General features: G+C 36.5%; 2 protein-coding genes and 1 long non-coding RNA gene across 3 annotated transcripts in view; all 3 read right to left on the bottom strand.

The window, feature by feature from the left end:
- Positions 1-4,509: 4,509 nt before the first annotated feature.
- LOC110837008 (uncharacterized) lies at positions 4,510-6,669 on the bottom strand. The gene is made up of 3 exons (XM_022078753.2): positions 6,586-6,669; positions 6,125-6,152; positions 4,510-5,047 (listed from the first exon to the last, which is right to left on the bottom strand). The coding sequence occupies exons 1-3, from the start codon at positions 6,625-6,627 to the stop codon at positions 4,656-4,658; spliced, it is 462 nt and encodes a 153-aa protein (XP_021934445.1). The 5' UTR covers positions 6,628-6,669; the 3' UTR covers positions 4,510-4,655.
- A 3,722-nt stretch (positions 6,670-10,391) lies between these two features.
- LOC147871231 (uncharacterized) lies at positions 10,392-13,855 on the bottom strand. The gene is made up of 7 exons (XR_015532624.1): positions 13,738-13,855; positions 12,974-13,001; positions 11,732-11,764; positions 11,604-11,633; positions 11,183-11,212; positions 11,043-11,072; positions 10,392-10,719 (listed from the first exon to the last, which is right to left on the bottom strand). It is a non-coding gene; the product is annotated as an uncharacterized LOC147871231 (long non-coding RNA).
- A 4,092-nt stretch (positions 13,856-17,947) lies between these two features.
- Positions 17,948-19,740, bottom strand: part of LOC110836992 (lachesin) — a 170,185-nt gene continuing 168,392 nt past the window's right edge. The window contains exon 10 of the mRNA XM_022078750.2: positions 17,948-19,669. Coding sequence (XP_021934442.1) covers positions 19,500-19,669 — 170 coding nt within the window. The 3' untranslated portion in view covers positions 17,948-19,499. The remainder of the gene's footprint in view (positions 19,670-19,740) is intronic.

Here is a 19,740-nt window from a genome sequence, read left to right on the forward strand (position 1 = left end):
GCCAAAAGTCAACAATTCGCAACTCGATTTATCGTAGCGGAGTTCTAGAGTTTTAGGAAAAGTTACAAGGGCAGGTTTTAACAGATTACCTGTTAAGGAGACGATGTACAAGCATGAACGCGGCGGAAAAATTCTCCTGCTGTTTAACAGTTGGCGTGTCGGTGCAAAATTTTAACTGTTATAAAAGGATTCGTATGGCACACGAACGAACTGTGATGGATGTCAGGGACACAGCATTTATGTTAACCGTGTTAGCCCTGCTAACACGGTACCCTCTAACTACGCGCGCTACCGTTGTGCTACCCAGCTCGGTATAGAACTGTAAATTCTTAAGTACTTCAGAAGATTACGGTGTTAGATTCTAGGGCATGGGAAGATGATAATGGTTGTGTACATAAATTTGATACGAGGCGGTAGTGGCCTATTTAAAAGTTAAATCCCCGGAATTTGCCTGAAGGAATTGAGTGAATATTACGAAAGACCTTAAACAGGACACCTTGTTACCCGACTCAAGTTTGGAACGGTTATTTCCAGAATACAAATTCTAACTCAGTAGTACAGGAAATTTCTCGGAAAGGTACTCATCTAGTCAAAATATTCCTCGGAATTGTTTGAAATGCGAAAGTTCGTTAACTTATTAAAAAAATTTGCTAGCATTTAAAATTGCCCTGATCCAGTTAAATCCAATCAAATCTCTTGCACATCGTTCCTATAATAATAGATTTTAATACCTCCTTTCCATCTGCATGAGGATTTAGAAGTTCTCTTTTACCGAATGCAAAGCTAACCGTAGAATCAACAAACCGTGATTCATTATTTCCTTAAAACAGAGAAGAAATCATTGACAGATATAATCTGACATTGTGATGTTACCGGAACAAAATATAATAACCACCGCGTTGGTTTCTCAACCTCACTGGACGTCTGGCATGCGTCTTTGACGTAGTATAGCATGTAGGAATCTGATATTCTCCTTACAGGTCATAATAAAACTTTGAGAAAACTGAAACTTCGATGAAGGCCTTCTCTTCCATTCCGTCTTTCAGAGAGGAAGATGTACAACTATGACGCACGTGCATTCCTAGACTACATTACTCATTCCGAAGGTTAAGGCTGAAAAAAGTGAACGTAGGTGCACTGAAGCCATCCTTCAACTTTATCTTGTCTTCCTTAACTAGTGTTCTGGGAAAAGACATTTCAGGTCTAGTGGAAAGTAAAATAATGCATTGAGGAAGAAAGTTTTGTGGCTATCAAGTGCAGACGCACTTCTAATTCTGAATGAAATTCTTGAGCGGTAGGAACATCTAAATGGATACTTTTTACACGAAAACAGTAGCGAATTCTCTAACTCAGCGGAAATAAGAAGGTTTAAGTGACATTACCAGACTTCTGATATAATTTAGTAAACTCTCTAGTCTGCCTATGTCAGTCTTCTCCCTTTGGCATCTTTCTGTGTGTATGCAAGTTTCTTTGTCGTCTAATACGATTTTAGTGTTTAGTTACTTTATCATGCCCTGACATAGTATTTTTATGTCTACGTTGGTATTATCAATACTCATGAATATTGATGAGAATTTATCATCATCAGATCCCCGAATATATTACCTGAAGCAAATTTGTCAGACATTTATCTGGCTTGAGTACCGACTGTCTTGAGTGGGATTTTTCGTTATTTTACGCAGTACTTCTTGGTGAATCTGATGATACTTACATTTGTATAAAAAGTCTTTTCCAAATTCTTTAAGATGACGAGATACCTTCAAGAACAGACGATATGCAAGTAAATTCTTACAGAATTTGATGGGAAAGTCTTGGAGAACGGCTACTTTGAACACAAATCAGACATCAGAACAGTGTAGATTTTAGAGGATTTTTTTGGCGAAAATATTAATTGGTTTGATATGACTTATTGTCGGCTCTAGCTATGCGTTTTGATTTAGTAGTGTTGAACTTTAATGTTGTATTAGGCCTACTAGAGAGTTATCTTTGTGGTTAATAAACTTAGCTGGTGTCTTCGTGAAGGACCAGGTCAATAAATCCAGAAATTACTGCCTAAGCATAGTTGCTCCTTGACAGCTTATATTTTAAATTGCCTGTGGTCACTTCAGCTCTAAGATTATGTGCGAATAGAGAAATCACTTGTCTTTACATTTTTTAAGAATCGAAAAACATAGTTTTTGGGAATTTTCTGAAAATTGTTTTTCGTGTCCGAAACTTTTGGTACTTGTGCTCATTTACCCTGGTACAGGCGAATTGATCTCAATTGGAAATGGACTGAATAATGTAATTTAGGATCGAAAAACGCAGATTTACAGATTTGAAATTGTCTGTTGGGACAGAAGTTTCGTCTATTTCCTTTTAAGCAATAGTGCAGTAGGCCTGAGTTGTCTTAATAAACTGACTTGCCCGTATGTTTCTAAAAAGCTGTATTACACGATCACGTACTTCTGTAATTAACTGCATGGTTCTCTGGCCTCCTGAATTATAATGCGTCAGATTTATGGCACACCTTCTACCCTCGCAGCCCCCAGAGAATCAGCAAAGTTTGCTAATCGTGTCGTTAGAAGGGGATAAATACGCCTGAAATTATTGTCGCATTGTAGAGCTGCATCTGGAGAGTGAGTATGTCTAGAGAATTGGCCTTCAAAATCAGACTCTAGCTTGGCTCCCTTTTGGAGTCCATATGATGTTTAGTGGTCGATACAGAAAACAGAAAATCTGTCATTTTTAACAACAAAATACATAAAAATTCTCGAATTAAAGTTTTCCCGACGAAATTTAAATCTTTTATGTGTGGAACACGGTGTTAAACATTTGTTGTACTTTAAAATTAGCGTAGGGAATTTTAGAATTTAAGTCGCCCAGACATTTATTTTATTAGCAGCTACAGAAGCCATTGACGGTCTCAGAGACCCTGCACATTTGTTCCTTCGCCATTCCCATTAAAATTAATTCCTGTCTTAGAAAGTAATGTGTTATATTCTCATTTGATTGACGTTCTTTATTCGTTTTAAATATTAATGAAACCTGTTGGTCATACTGTCAAATTGTATTTTATCATAAGACCAGTTTATTCCTCTTGTAAGATTTCATCTGTTAGCTAATTTTGTTTATTGAGGAACCATTTTCTTATTTTTTGTGGGTTCCAGCATCTCATTTGTTTAGATTCACAATTACTTTTGGTACTATGAATCCTTCGAAACCGTATGGTACGAAAGTCCATGCCAAGGCTTTTACATAATCAGAACAAAAAAAGAAAAAGCTACTTCAGTTTTCGGAATTCGAACCTTAGCTCCTAGTGTTGGAGTAGCTCAAACCGCAGTTCCATTGTAATTGTAATTGTGCGAAACCTCATGTTGCTATTTTTTTCAATTCTTTCGTAAACGTGCAGAAGAATGTTATTTTTAGCAGAAGATTTGACGAAATGACATTACGTCACTGCAGGTATTTCCAATAGTCGCCACGGCACTTCGCTTCACTGATTTGTGGTTGGTTATTCATCGCAGGATTGCCTTGCCATCTACTGGACTGTTTGGAAATATAAAATGAGGAGTACTGGCCGCTGAAGTTGATCGTGAAGGTATCGTGTAAATTACGGTGAAAAAGATTTAGTTTTTGGCGTGTGAAGTGTTAAAATGGTTGTTAATGTGTTCTGTAAATTTATTTAGAGTGATTTGTTGTTTAACCCAAGCCTTGTTTGGCCTTGTTAAGCCAATATCAGAGTGGGATAATGTAAGTTTTTGCTGTGTCATCATCTTCCACAAGAGTCAGAATTCAACACCACACTCGCCTAGAGAGACATTTTTAGGTGAGTCACGCACAGTTCTGCGCCGTAAACGTTGAAAGACTTATTTAGTTTCTTATATTGACAGAGAACTTCAGTAATTTTTTATTGGTTCTTGTAGACAGATAGTAGGATAATACCTGTTGGTTCTAACTTGAGACTGGTGGCTTACACAACTATACAAAAATTAGTATCTTCAGAACTAACCTTGTGATTCGTATGAAAAACTTCCGGCCAGTATTGTATTTTGTAGTAATTACAAGTATGTAGCTCACTCTAGTGATCCATAATTTCGTTCATATTGTTAATTAACAACTAAAATTTGTAGGAATAAAGATGTAGCTCATTAATGTACGCAATTTGAAGTTGAGGTGAACAACAAATATGAAATTCTGTGTTGTGACGCCATGTAGACTCTGAGGTATATATCAGCGTTTTGGAGGCACATACTATCTCTATCTTCATCCCCGAAGATGGAGACAATATGTTATGCTCCGGTTCTTTGCGGCTTTCTTGTAGGAAATTTTTCTTTCTGGCTTATTCCTCATCACCTGTATTCTATAAAGGGCCCAAACGAGAAAGTACTTCCTATTCCGATCGTATTTTCTGTCGTAGGTTGGACATATGGCAAGCGTCCGAATCTTTATAGATATCGCCTCTTATCGCAGACAATGGCCAATCACAAGGAACATTCTTATATCGTACAATGTAAAATAAAACGCATATCGTGTGCTTATTTTATTTCTTACTGCTTTTTAATGAATAAAAGTACATTAATTTTTCAGGATATTAATGTTAATGTCTTCTACGTTGATATGCCCAGTGTCCATAAGAGGTGCGAGTTTCGTAACTGTGTGGGCATGTTGTATCCTTAGTACAGCTTACTTTCTTCATGTTTTGTTATAGAGCTACCCTTATATATGATATCCTTATCGTATTTCTTCGTGTCCTCATATGCTGATTTATTGTGCGCTTCGTATTTTGGTTCATAGTAGACTGGTCTGTCGTATCCTTCGTATCCTGCCTTGTTGTATCCTCTGTATCCTAGTGTATTGTGTACTGCATGTTGTGGTTCATAGTGTCCTGATTTATCGTATCCTTCGTATTTTGCTCTGTCGTATCCTAAATACTCTGATTTATTATATCCCACGTATTTTGGCTCATAGTGCTTTGGTATTTCGTGACCTTGCCCATCATACCTTATGTTTTCTGATGCACTTTGTCCGCCATATTTTTCAGGGTATGGTTGCTGAAGCAGCTCAGCTGTAAGGAGAGAAAAACTATTACAACACATGGTACTGTCATTTTACGGCATTTTGTGAATTTGTCTTAGAAAATACTGGCATACAGAGAATGGATCTTTGCACGTTTTCTTGTGGTAAAGTCCTTGAATCATTCCTCCCATCTCCGTAAGTTTCGTAAACCACTGACCTGAGGCAGTAAGAAATATCTCCGGAAGAGAACTCGGGCCACAGTGTCATAATGTCTGTTATTTACGCGGAATTATGAAAGTTATGTGAAGTGGACGTAAATCCCCATAAAAGAGGAATTGGTTTTTATTTTTGAGTAAATTATTTCACGAAAAATGGTCATTCACGAGACATAAGGATGTTAAGTGGACCTTATGTTCACGCCAAACGTCTATGTCGAGTGGTTAGCAACTCTGATTCGAATTATGGAAGTCCCGTGTTTAAATTTCGGCGTGGAGACCGTCGGGCGTGTTATAGAATTTTGTGGTTTTCCTCAGACCTTCCAGGCGAATGCCGCAATCGCCTTCCTCCAAATCCTTTCCAATTCAATGTTCATTGATCATTCGACGCCACGTAATCTACGCTTTTGACCTCGTTGTTATTTATTTTCACTGGTCACAATTGTTGCGACCATTTTTATTTCACTAGAAGCGGATTTTTTAAGGAGAATGTCCACACCGTCTTCATAAATTTCTGGAATGATCAAATGACCGCGTTTCTGCTCAGGTTTGAGGATCCATGGTTTTCTTTGTCTAATAATTGTTCTGACGATTTTTTAAAAATTTATACTGGCCGTTGTGCTAAAATATTTTTCGAATATGAGATACATTTTCTAGCGACAATAATATATAGACTGGTCACAGAATCTAATTATGTATTTTATATTTAATGAAAGATATAGACTTTATTAGAAAATTATGCAAAATATCTGGTAATTCTGTTATGAAGTTAACCCTTTATCCACTTTCCACTGTCACGTATCGGACTGGAAATTTAAAAAAAAAATTTGGTCAAAATTGCTTAGGGGAGAAGGGAAGGAATTTTGGGGGTCTGACTAGTTTTGTATATCTTAGAGTGCAGGGATACGAACCTGGTTTTGCAACGGCGTGCTGCAGTACCTGGAATGAAATACAACATTCATTAGTAAATTTCCCGTCTAGAATGCCGGGAAAGTCTAAATTTATAAACTCAGTCATAAATATTATTCCATAAGGCCCCAGATTCCTTTACAGCAAACGAAGCTACCAACACTTGCTGTGTAGATATTTCAGAGTTTAATAACAAATCAACGTTTTGTATTTATTAGAAAGTGGAAGTAGGTGTGTTTATTTAAAATATGCAACGTGGTGTCTAAACGAGATAGCAGAAATCGCAACAGGATTGCCAGCAAAACAAATTAGAAAATAATTTGAAATTAGCATTATATATTTACGTTTGTAATTCATAAGCATTAATCACGGACCGTTATATGTTATTAATTCTCTTGTACTTATGGTTCAAATATGTGCATAGAGTACTAGAATATTTAACAATTTATAAGTTTAAACTTACCACGGCAGTCAAGCAAATGGCGCTCAGGATGTTAGCAAACATGATGTACGGTACGATGGTGTCTTCTGATGATTTCAAAAGCGTGTTACCAGCCTTTATATATGCGAAAAAGGACTGTAATTAGTCACGACCATATTGTTTTATCTCTAAGAATGTAATTTTAACATCGAACAAAACCACGAAGTTCAGCGTCAAAATAAGCAGCATCTGGTAGTAAAAGTGGATAGCTTTTCTACAAAGGAATGTAAAATAAAGTTTAGTGCTTTGTTTGCTACGAACATTACATAAATTGTTTCTAGATAAGTTTAGTTTTTTTTGTTAAATTCAGTGTTTACTACGGGCCACTTAAAACGGGTGGCTTCCGAGACCATTACATGGGTGGGGAAAATCATTCTATTGAATCCAACTTCGTTCCTCAATTTTTCCGTAAGCACACACAAATATAATATTATTTTAAACAAATTTCCACATTATCTAACAGAAATATAAAAAAAAACTCAAAGCAGGTAACTATCTGACATGACTTGAAACTTAAAATGTATTAAAATCGTCACTTCTGGCCTCAATCGTGTAAAATTTGAGAATTGAATCGATCCCGATAAAACAGTGAAGAGGGAGCGAATTTTACTTGCCAAGTCTGCATTTTAGTAAGACGTTTCAAGGTTGAAGAAAATTAAATTTGATTTTTACGGTTGTAATTATACGTACAAATTCAATTTTGAAATTTTTATTACATTACTCAAATTCTAAACTTGAAAACCAACGAGATGTAGGTGCAGTGGAAGGATACACAATATTAAAATGCATTTGAAATAAACAGAGCATGAAGATAAGGTCTGGATTCATCTCTCTTGGGACATGATTCATTAGCAGGCCCTTGCTAACACGGTAATAGGTTTCAGGTTCCATAAAAGCCGGGGAATTTCTTGGTAGCTGAGCGACTGCTAGCTTCACAAGAAATACTCACTCCAGACTTTGGAACCAAAATTTTGTACGCACTTCTCATATCCCCCCTTGCGCGCTGCATGTACCGCCCATCACAACGTCCTTGATTTTCAACTTTCTCCACCAATTCATCTCTTAGGTCCACATATTTTTTAGGCACCCTGATCCGAAGGACCTTCGTTTAACGACGTTTACTGTACATTTCTCGGTATTTTGTTGTTATTGATTTGCCCACTTGGTTCGGCTCAGATACACGTGCTCGATCTCGCCAGTCATGGATTCCAGCTGTGGTCTGCAATGTTGTCCGGTCTTCCGCGACGCGTGTGTGCACTTCGCTTTGAACTAGCTGGTACAGATAAAGGTTTTACTGTTTGTCGTGGTACAGTGCATGTTGCCAGTAGCACGACATGTTGAGCTATCTTACCGTCTGCTGAATTTAATGTACAAACTTTGTAGCAGTGGGCACAGTGGTTTTGGGCTTTTCCAGTAGAACACAGCAGAGGTTGAGAGGAATAACATATGGGTTATGTACCGACTTGAAGACGTTAAAATTATATTTTGCTTAATAGTACAAGCGCAGAGTCTTACATTTTTAAATATGCATGGCTTTTCTAATAAAGTTTTGATTGAAACTTACATCCGCTCTTTTAACACGTATGCAGTCTTGGACCGCTGTAGTAATGACACTTCGGTTTAAAACTTGGTCTTACGTCCGCGTTTGTTAATGTTACGTATGGGGCACTTGGTCACTTGCAGATTTTACTATTAAGAAATCTTCTTATATTTCTAAAATGTCAGTCGCTAATCCTGAAGCTGAGGGTGGATTTGCAACTTATTCTCTACCATAACCTGAACATTCACTCTAGACTCAAAATAAACGCACACAATAGTAACAAGTTATATTTTGATTTTCTTGTTTAGATAAGTTTAATTTCTTTTCTAAATTTTTGATTTTATGCCATTTTACGCTATATAGTCCCTGCAACTGATAAGGTGTCTTTAAATAAGTAAATAATGTATGAATTGTTAGTCATCATTCCAGATGCTTCCTTACACCGCACAGGTCTCTTTCATCTGCGTCTCCTGATTACTGCAACCGAAAGTGAAATTTAGTTCGAAATGCATCAGCGAAAGTTCTGATCGTTCGATAAAATGTTCTCGGGCGATCAGCCGCGTTAACTGGTTACCGTAGTAAACCGACGTTTCGGGAACCAACTCTGTCTCAATCATCAGGGTTATGATGTGACTGGATACCTCGGAAGTCGCGACTTCCGAGATGTCCAGTCACATAAGAACCCTGATGATTGAGACAGAGTTGGTTCCCGAAACGTCGGTTTACTACGGTAACTAGTTAACGGGGCTGATTGCCCGAGAAGACTTCATTGATTGTACTCGCCGCGAAAGTCTCAAATCCTATTCTGATCGTTGTTTTCCCCTCATTCGATATGTCACCTTCAACAGTGTTAACTAAACGGCCATAATTTACGGAAGTTCTGTAAAACTTTAGGAATAAATTATGGATCAGAACTGTATCGCTTGTGTGAGTCTTAACCACATTACAGCAACGACGTTGTTGTATATTTTCTCGTCAGGACTGGAGGTAAGAGTTTTATGACGTCTTCATACAAATCTTTGTATCTTATAAATCATATTAATGTTGTCTTGTTTGAATCTATTTATCGGGACGTTCTCTCGTAACTTTAGTATTTGAACTTAGCAACTATATAAATTCGTAATTTAAAGTTCGTTAATTAGAACATGGCAGAATTCATTTCATGTTTTGTTCGTATTTTAGATAGACTTGGATTTTTGGAGTTGTCGTCACTTTATCTACCAGCGATTCCTCAAGTTCTCTGGTAAATTTGAATAGGTGTCTGTAGTTTTGAAAAGTTCAAAATAACTAATAATTGTTCTAGACTTAAAGATAAACAGACGTTTACATGGGAAGGAAGGCGTAGCAAATAGCCTACATGTTGACGTTGTGGTATAATAAGTGAAAGAATACGACTTTTTGTCTGGTCAGGATTTAAATATTTTGTGAAAATAAATTACGTGAACTGTCAGAGAATTGTTGGTAGACGAAAATGTGGAGTGGCATGTGATCCATAGGACAGTCTAACGAAATTTAACCGCAAGATCTGGAGTTTGTCTTCGGAAAGATTCGTATTCCGTAAAGACAGATCTGCACAGATGCTGTTACATGTACTTGTGGAATATGATGAAGCTTACGGTAGCTCATCATACATGCGCAATGCCAGGTTTCAAACAGCTGTGAAATACTAGCAAATCCGGCTTTGGAATAAGTCGGTGGATAGAGGAGGACCCATATCTTGGTCTCACCAACGTAAGTCCATTAAAGACGTATGAAGGTTCGTGCACATGTCAAGATGACATCGCTATAAGAGTTAAAAATAAGAATTTTTGAATGTACAGTTTTTGGAGATACTTTGGAAAACACAAGGCAAATCAATAAGAGGTTGAATGCAGGAATAATTACAAAATTTTTGCGCCTAATAAAATAATGCGCCCAAAATAAAACAATAACTACACTGCTATATGAAATTCCAAATATATTTTATTACATTCGGAAAATATGGAAACTCTATTTAATGGGTGGATGGGCTGGTAATAAATTTATTTGCCGTTGAGTTTGTGGGAGGTTGATTTTTCTGTGATCTATTGCGAATGTGAGTGGAATTTAAAACATGTCTGTGATCGGCCAATCGTGGAACGGGGTTGGTGTGCACACGAATTTGAAATTTCGACACGCACGTTCTTTGAATTGTATACTCGTGTCATAATATTATTTGTTGTCTTGTATTTGAACTAAAAGCAAAATATAAAGTAGCATATTAGGCATATGACGTGTTTTTAGCCTCGTTTCAGGCAAAAGAATTGTTGTATATTTTGTTCAATTATCACTGTTACATTCATCACCCTCATATACATTGAAACACCTTGTTAAGTTTTACTGGATTGAGGGTATAAATTCTGTAGAATTTAATTTATTTTTTTTGCAGTTTATTAAAGTTGTGTATGGAATATTAACACTCTCTGCCCTTTGTTCTTCCACGACGAAACTGAGTGGCATACATATCATTGTGTGACAGTGGCGTTATTTAGTCGCATTATTCCTCGTAGACTACTTGACACTCGTTCGTTTCATGTTCTTCGCTGCTTCTTCAGCAACTGCAAGTAAAGGAATATTTAAGTAAGTCTTGATCTGTGCATTTCTATGTTATTATCAGGCTGATGGGAAGGATAACTGGCTACACTGGAAGCATTATATAGAAATTAAAACAAATAAAAAGCTTAGAGTAGCTGTATTTAATTAACGTATCAAATTGGAAAGTTTTATTTTACGGTAACTTCGTTTAGAAGTGTAGAATAAAGGATTTAATATCTGTATCGTCTGTCCCAAAGTATTTTGTTGTAGATATGTATTAACTATAGAAATTCATGTAAATTATATTCAGGGATAATTTAAATGGATGAACTTATTAATTAAATACCTTTTAGGCGATCGCTCAGAGGTAAAATGCCTGTAACAGAAGATACTAATTTAAGTTAACGGTTCTAAAGGTTCTGATGGAGTTTTATCTTGATAAAATCGAAATTAAGTTCAAATTAATGACCATACGTAATGTAATACCTGTTGGATAAACTTTAAGATGTGCAGCATCTGAAATAGAAGACACCAGTGTAAATTAAATTACTCCAATAATATAACATAATTATCTATAAATCAAATGCAGTGGTAGTTGAAATTAATCGGCATCTAATTTAATATATTGCTTGTTAAGCTTTCCTTTAGAAATAGTGTCTGAAATAAAAGATACCACCTTCCATATTTGAAAGAAAAATATTCCAAAAGTACACCATAATGGAGTTTACTTTAAGTAAAATCTATAAATAGTTGTTCTAATTAATCAGCATATTTTGTAATTGATTACCCTTTTAAGCCATCCATGAGCGGTACCGTATTTCATAATGTATCAGTTTATGTAAACAGAACTTTTTATAAATTAAATTCAGATATAATTGTAATTACTTGGCACATTTTAATTAGTTACCTGTTATGTCCACTTTTCGAGATATAGCGTCTGAAACAATAAATACCAGTTTAAGTAAATTGTAAGACAGTAACACAATCTAAATTATCGAAACTTACGCTAATGTTTTTACTCATAATTCTACGTACCTCTTAACCCTCCGGCAAGTTTTGCTAATGGTTCTGTAATATAGAAATTATGGTTTTAGTTATGTACACCATAAACAGTGTTAGATCAGAAGGTGCTTGATATTAATATTTTCACATAGTTCGGAGAAGTGAGAAGTGGGAAACGGTTCGTTTGAAACGTGAAGTATGAGGTTAAATGAATATATTTGTGTTACAATCTAGATTATTTAAATTTACGGGCAGTGTTTTAAACACTACGTACAATAATCCAGAAACTGGTCTGAGCACGCGTATAATATAAAAATGAGAGTTTATAGTTATATATCAAAAGTGTTATATTACAGGGCGTTTGGTTTCAGTGTGAGGTTTAAATACAGAGTGTAGGGAACAGAGCTGTGAAGTTGAAGTGGGAAAAATGGGTTAAGGTTTTTTCGTATTTTGTTTGTCCCTGAAGCTCTGTTACATTGCCATACATAACATTTGTGAGAACTCTTCAATATGTGTACTGATTTCTCAGCGTGTTGCTTGAAGGCCTGTAGAAAATAGATTACAATTAATGGCAAGTTTTTGTCATTCGGTGATATTTTACGTTTTTTATCGGAAATACCCAAGATCCACCTGAACTTGTTTCTCCTAGACAAAACTACAAACTCCTGTCGTTGTTAGGTTATGTTAATTTAATTTGCGTCAGGTATTTCAATTTAGACTAGGATAAACTAGTTTAGATGAATGGATATTTCTGTTAACTTATATGAAACGAAATTTTGTTGGTTCGCCAGAACGTTGTATTTAAGTTCAAAATCTGGTAGCATTTGTTTGTTAAGAATGAACTGCTGCCTTGTTATGAACTTTTTATCTTTGCTGTACCTGGTAGTATGTAATATTGTACGTCACCAGGGGTAGAATTATCAGATTCTTGGTCTAATGAGCTGTCGGATTTATTCTTAAAGGCAAATTAATGGCACTATCAAACCCTGACACTTTCGTACTGTATTAATTTAATAATAATTACTGATAAATATTTCAACCAAAGAGCTTGGGAGATGGAAGAAAGCTAAGAAATTACATTGAAGGCAAATTAAATTTTACATTGAACAGTAACCATAAATTTCAAATTAACTCTAAAGCTCTCATTCGAATTTCAGGGAAACACTCATAAATAGTTTAAACTACACTCTATGTATGTAATTTTCGGAGCTATAAAACTTTTTTCTGTATAATAGAAACTAAGTTATGTATAGCTAAATTTATGTATATACTCACCATTTAAATTATCTGCTAGAATAACCCCCTGCAAATAACAAAACATGAAATTATTTTAGGATTGTTTCAGGCGTCACCACGTCTTCAGTTAGTAAATTTGACGTTTTTTTAATTATTGCAGTCATTTGTACTGTTATGTGTCAATTTCCGAAACTGTTTATCTGATTTCGACAGAATTATATACCGAGTGTCTGCAGTAAACATTTTAGCCCAATGTCATAACATTTATTCGTATTTATTCACTTTATTCTTTACAAACTTTACAATTTTTGAAACATAAATCGAACTTCACGTTTTTTTCTCGAAACACGGCTCTTCATAGGGAGTGAATTAAAGAAAACGCGAAATAATTAACGTGTTAAAAATTTCATTTTTGTTTGCAACATTTATTTATATGAAAATACATAATACACCACAATGAAATATTAATGTAAGTTGTATGACGAATGAAATATGGCTTATCCCGAAGCAGCAGATACGTGTATAGAATATGGCTGCCTTCTGGGATGTTGCACTGTGCAGTCCTGTAGATAATGAGGTGTTTACTGCCTCCATCATCAGGGCGAATCATCGTCCTTATGATGGAGGCTGTAGGCCTAAGCACCTTTGTAACATTGGTCAGTATCTAGCAGACTACAACCCCAGAAGGGAGCCATCGCCATACTCGATACCTTTACCGGTTAAGACACTGGTTTTGCACACACACACACACGAACACGCACAAACACAACAGGAGGCAAAGAGTGAGGTTCACGTTGTCCTACCTGTATGAGAAGAAAAACGCACAAAATCTTGGCTAGCATGATTACGAGTAATGCTTTCACTCCTACCGTCAATTTCTGAGCAGGTGTCTTTGGGTTCCCTTTATATACAGAACACTTTGCTCGTGGAATTGCTTTCGGACGTGTTTGAGATATTCGTGAACGCACTTACAGATAGGCTTCAAGGAAAGGCCTTTTTGTGGCACGTATGAGTTGACTTAACGACAACAAATCTTTATTTGGAACGTGCCACTTCCATAGTAATTAACTTTGGAACTGCACTAAAAGCCATTCCTTACGTTACGGGCACATGTTGGTCGTGCAGAAAACAAATGAATTCTTGGCATGTCGTGCCCCTCCATATTGGAAAGGTCAAATAGATGGCAGAGAGTTTTTTTTTCTAAAACTATAGAACGCACCTCCAGAATTATTTGAATTTTTTGGGCACCATCTTTTCTGTCGTGTCTGCAACGCCGAGAGAGAAATTGGTTGGTCCACTAGATTTTAAAATATAATTTATTTCTTATCTCAGATTATGAGCTATACTTGTCACATTGTCGTATATGGAGGTTGTTTGCTGTTTCTTGGAACTCCGTGAAATTGCTTAGGTTTTTATGACTGGGGGCTTCCCTGTCTTTGTTTTTCACTCCACTTTACTTACAGGTTATGCCCATTATGTAAAAACATTTTTACTGCTGGTTACTAGTTGTAGCATCCTCTGTCCCCGACCGTTGTCTGTGGGAACTGAAGAAAAGCGATGAATGCTTTGTTTAGGACAGCTGGTCTTTCAGCCGGAATTCGAATCCAGGACCTCTTAAATTCGAAGAAAAGCGTTAATCGCTCGTCATTAACCTTCGAATGCATTTTAATGGAGACAACAGAGCCTCCTTTGTTAACGCCCTGAATCATTGTAATAAGGTTCCCGAATTTCGCAGAAATGCGCTGTGTCCATTGTCAGGGCAACGTTTCGGGCGTCCCATTGGCTCCTTTATAGTTAAGTAGGTGGAAGAAACCTCTTTCTTCCATGATTAAGGTACATGATGAAAATGTTTATAGTATTCATTATATTATGTCGCTATGAAAATATAAAATATTTGTGAAATATCATGGAAATATCATTTATGAGTCACCACTGATCCTAAATATCAGAATGATCATTATGATACATGTTAAACGTATTTTATGTTATTATTATCTTGTATTCACCATTATGGCCGTTGTTACAGCACATTAATAACAATAATTTAATTTAATCTAATTATTCATTTATATATTAAGCAGATAAATAAGAATATAAGGTGCTATATCTTTAAGACTTCGAGAAACCATCATGTTTTAAGCTTCGATTTTGTTTGTATTCAGCCCTTACTGAAAACCTAGTTATCTGACAGTCGAATTTCATTGTATGAAATATCCCGTTACCGAAATTAGCGGTCGTGAACATACAGATTCCGTTATACATCAACAAAGTTTATAAAGAGTATGAGGGGAACATTTAATCTAGGAATGATATATATGAGAGAAATGTTGTTATACGTTCATTGAATTCATGCAGTGCTTCTGATGCTAACCTCGAGGGAGATGGTAAAATATGAGTAGTTCCTTCGGTTCTGTTATCGTATGTTTACTCGCCACATGTGGACATCAGTGACGTATTTCACTGGAACTGAAGGGAAGTAAGGAATTGGTGTGGATAATGGAATTACTCACAATCTCACTGGTGCACTCATTGAATACAAACATATTCGGGACACACGATGCAGCGTAACGTTTCCCACACACTAACGGGTCGTTTTGGTTTCCTGGATAACTGAAGTTGTCACTAAAGCCATATACGATTACCAAGCGAATATAAAATAGGTATTTGGCGGATCAGTGGTTACCAGATGCATAGAAATTCATTGTATACGTTGGTACACTTTCCAGACGCAGCTGATGAGAGAGGAAGGAATAATAGTTTTACGTGCATAAGATGAATCAGTCGCCGCACAATGTATAACAGTGATAATTATAATGGAACAATAGACATAATGTCTTGGTATTCACTGCGTGAATCACACGTGGCAGGAAGCCCGTATAATGTCAAATATTTGACAAAATATACTCCAGTATCTACTTGTGTTGAGGATGATTATATACTGTGTTATGAAAAACTGAAAACTGTGTGGAGTATCCATTATTTAATATGTTTTATATAAAGTAACATAAACGTAATTTTAAAAAAAATGCTAAATACAATTACACAATAATAATTAATAGTCAGTCACCTAATGCAAGAGTAGGCAGTTTAAAACGACACTCAAGATGCCCTGTGTGGCCGAAAGGCGCTTTTAATTACACGAATGATAGGTTTAGTGTCCAGTAGTGTGATGGATTATAGCCGTCATTATGCCATGTGCAGAATTAGGCTCAGTTCCCTGTCCCTAAACATTCATGTGGCATTTGTCACGCCATACTTTTTTACGGGTGTCCAGAATCACTGGTTCGTGTTTCAGTTCATTGATAGTTTATATATTACCAACGTGGACGTTGTTCATGAATTACAGAGGTGTTTGTGAAGGATATTAAAACGTGCGGTTGTACGCGTATCACGAACATATGATTTTGAGATACCTTTTTCTCCTGAACACCATGTCCAGATTCTACGAAATGTTTTCGATACATCTTGACCGGACGAAATTGCGAATATGGACCCTTAATGAAGATAGGAGGTTAGGTCGTGCCTTAGCTAAGGCGGAGATCTATTTTCGTGCCAAGGTCAGTCCATGAGGGTTTTGCGGTGGACGAAGTGTCACTGGGATAGGTTTTCTCCTGTCTTTATCATCACACCGCTTCTCCATATTCACTCATGCCATCTGGAGGATGGACAAGGAGCCCATTAGGTGCCCAGTTCTACAGAGACAGAGTCCCATCCCATGGTAACTGTAGCAGTGATAGCTGGCGTGCCGGTCGATATTCTAAAACGAGGGCTGCGGAGTAAAAACAGGATTACGAACCTTTAGAACGACCATGACGTTCTGTATTGTCTGTCACTTGGTTACGGTGGAACGAAGTAACAAAATGTTTCCGAAATATGTGTGGTAATAATTGATTTATTACATCGTAGTTGTATTGGTTTTTATCCATTGTCTGAGCTATATTACCACACATGAATGTGGATATTTTAAAAGCAGTGACGTGTGTAGGGGTTACAGAATACAGCGAATTGCAGGAGCAGTGTACTGGAATGTTGATCTGCGCAACGACTGGGGTCAAGCTCCTTGTTAACCCCGGGTTTACGCCCTCATATTTACGAGGTAATTGGATTCAGCAATATGGACTACCACGTAACATCCTCTGCTAACAAGTAGCTACTCGTAGCTAATATGTTTGCATCACTCATTGGGGAGGGGAGCTTTGGATGAAGGAAGATGTGATGATTGGCTAGGAGATGTTTATCATTGCAATATCCCTGTCTCTGCATTTCAAAACAGATTGGATACGGTTATATCGGATACAGCAGAAAGATTTTCCGCACGTAGGACTACGTTTTGGATCTATGTGTCCCCTGTCATATATTTGGCTAAAATGTAAATTTTTAATATTAAAATATCATAGTTTTTACTTTACTTCGTTTGAAATATATTTAGAAGTCAGCATCGTCTCCAGATACTGTGATACGAAAAGCCGAAGGTGAATATTTAGAACCCAAAACGTGAGGATTATCTTTCTTCTTTATTTAAATGTTATGTTTAAATTCGTTTACAGTTCGGCAAGGAAAGTTATGTGAAACCGAATCGCTCGTCATTCTGAATATTTTTTTTTTCGTTTTATTCCAGATGACAGATTCTAAAGGAAATGTTTGCTTTATAACGGGATTTCAGCAGTTACTCAGACATGTTATTTTGACCGCAGTCAGTCTGACGATAGGAGTTAAGTCACAAAATTATCTATTTTGTTATTCCCACGAGGTCTGTTACGTGTCTGGCGTCTCGGTATCACAACAGATTTCGTTTATTAATTTAATAGTGTTGTGTAGAGAGACAAAGAACTAGCGTATGTGCGCTTCACGTACAAAATTAATTACATAAAAATTCAGTTAGCCTTTTATCCCAATTTATATTATGTCGATGTTTGAAGCTGCTAGACATGAAAATGTATGTGTTATGTATGGAGAATGTGACCTGTGTTTCCAAATGAAGTGTTTAGTCTAGATAGAAATATATAAGGAAGATATTTTTCAGGTACGTCCCAAATATTTATTTCCATTTCAAAGTACATACTTATGTTTCGGAAGCATTTTTTGTCTTTTCTTTTATCGTCCCTTTACATAGTTAATTACTTTTGCTGTTAAAACCACACTTAAAATTCGTCATGCAAATTATTTGTAGTTATACTGGTATACTGTGGTCAGGCTGTTATTTTTTTTTTTCGTAAGGATATATTTTGTGGGTCTGCTTCATTGCACTGAGATATGCTAAACCTCTCACTAATCTTGCGTCTTCCGTCGTTTTGATATGTTTGATCTATTAACTAGGATATGAACTGAAAGACTGCGCTAGGGGTGATTCTGATGTTTTGGAACCATTGGAGGGTTCCTTCGTGTTTATGAGCTGTGTCAAACATGAAACCCACAACTTTCACTTGTTTCGCAGGAAGCGTAATAATGAAGAGTCTACGTTGACAGTCCAGTGGTCCTTGTAACAATTACTTTTTTCCTGTTATCGTTGGACGATTTCCTTTAGTTCTTACATATATGATATCAGGTGACTTCAGTTACGAAGTCCCTTAAATTTGTCTGTATTATTTCTGGTGTGTTTTCTGGAATGCAAGACTGGTCTTTTAGTAGGAGTTTCATACTCCAGCATCGAGATTAGCGTTGCAGGAACTAAATGTTCTAAATGCTTCACTGAATTTTGTTAGACAAATTATTCGTTGTTGGATGTAATCTTTATCACCCCAGCACTTTCAAGCGATTCATATGCTGCTGTTTTTTCCTTGATGTTTAATACAGGATGTACGACATTATAATACTGTGTGTGTTACATTTTTTTTATAAATCCTGTATAATTTGATTTATACAGGGGATGTGTAAGAAATAGAGCCAGCAACGTTCTTCTGTCTTTATAAGGACCTCTCTTCGCATTAGAATATAATGTTTACAAATTAATTGTCTTCGTGACGAAATGTCACACTTTTTGTGACCATCTTTGTAGGTTCTGATTAATTCGTTCTTTTTTACGCATTTCCACTCGCCCGGTTACGGGTGCAGATAGCCATAACTGAACTGCCTTTTTCTTGTGGAAGGAATAATGAAAAGTTCCTTTTAATTTTATTTGTCCGGGTCTACGAAACATGTAATAATACAAACATTACTCACGTAAATGCTGCGATGCAGATGTCGCTGTATAAATGCAAATAATCCTATTGGATCTTATCCTTTAAAATTAGCTATACATTGTCACGAATCACATATACTCATCTTCCTAATTTCGATTTTCTAAAATGTATGTTAATTTTTGTTCTTCTGATTATTGAATGTTGTGTTATAATAAAAACAAATTTACGTTTATTCTTACACACGCTCACGTACGTAATAGTGAACTATCATTAAGACGAAAGTTTATTTTCATAAATTCCTCTCATTCCCTGTGGACTATCGTCATTAAATGACGTTTAATGCGATCGCCTCTGAGTCTTGTCTTCTAGCGTACGTTGTTGATATTATAAATGCACATATACACAAGACACACTTATTTGAGTGCACCCAAGACAGCCTGGCATTGTCATCTGACCACATGAACAAGCACGGACAGGAAAGGGGCCATGAATGTTGCCAGCACCCGACAGGCTGCGCCCCGTTGTGCTCCAGAGTTCACTCCTCTCTCGGCCTGGACGTCCTGCATAGTTGAGCTTTGGTCGAGTACCGATTCTTCCATCATGGACTGCATTGGGGCTGCACGAGAAACAAGGGCACAGTTGTAATATATTTTTATGCAAATCACGCCTTTTAAAAAATATTCATGT

This window comes from Zootermopsis nevadensis, unplaced genomic scaffold, assembly GCF_977971745.1.
Source record: "Zootermopsis nevadensis isolate Lab colony 2312 unplaced genomic scaffold, Znev_1.0 Znev_ptg000061l, whole genome shotgun sequence".
Classification (NCBI taxonomy): domain Eukaryota; kingdom Metazoa; phylum Arthropoda; class Insecta; order Blattodea; family Termopsidae; genus Zootermopsis; species Zootermopsis nevadensis.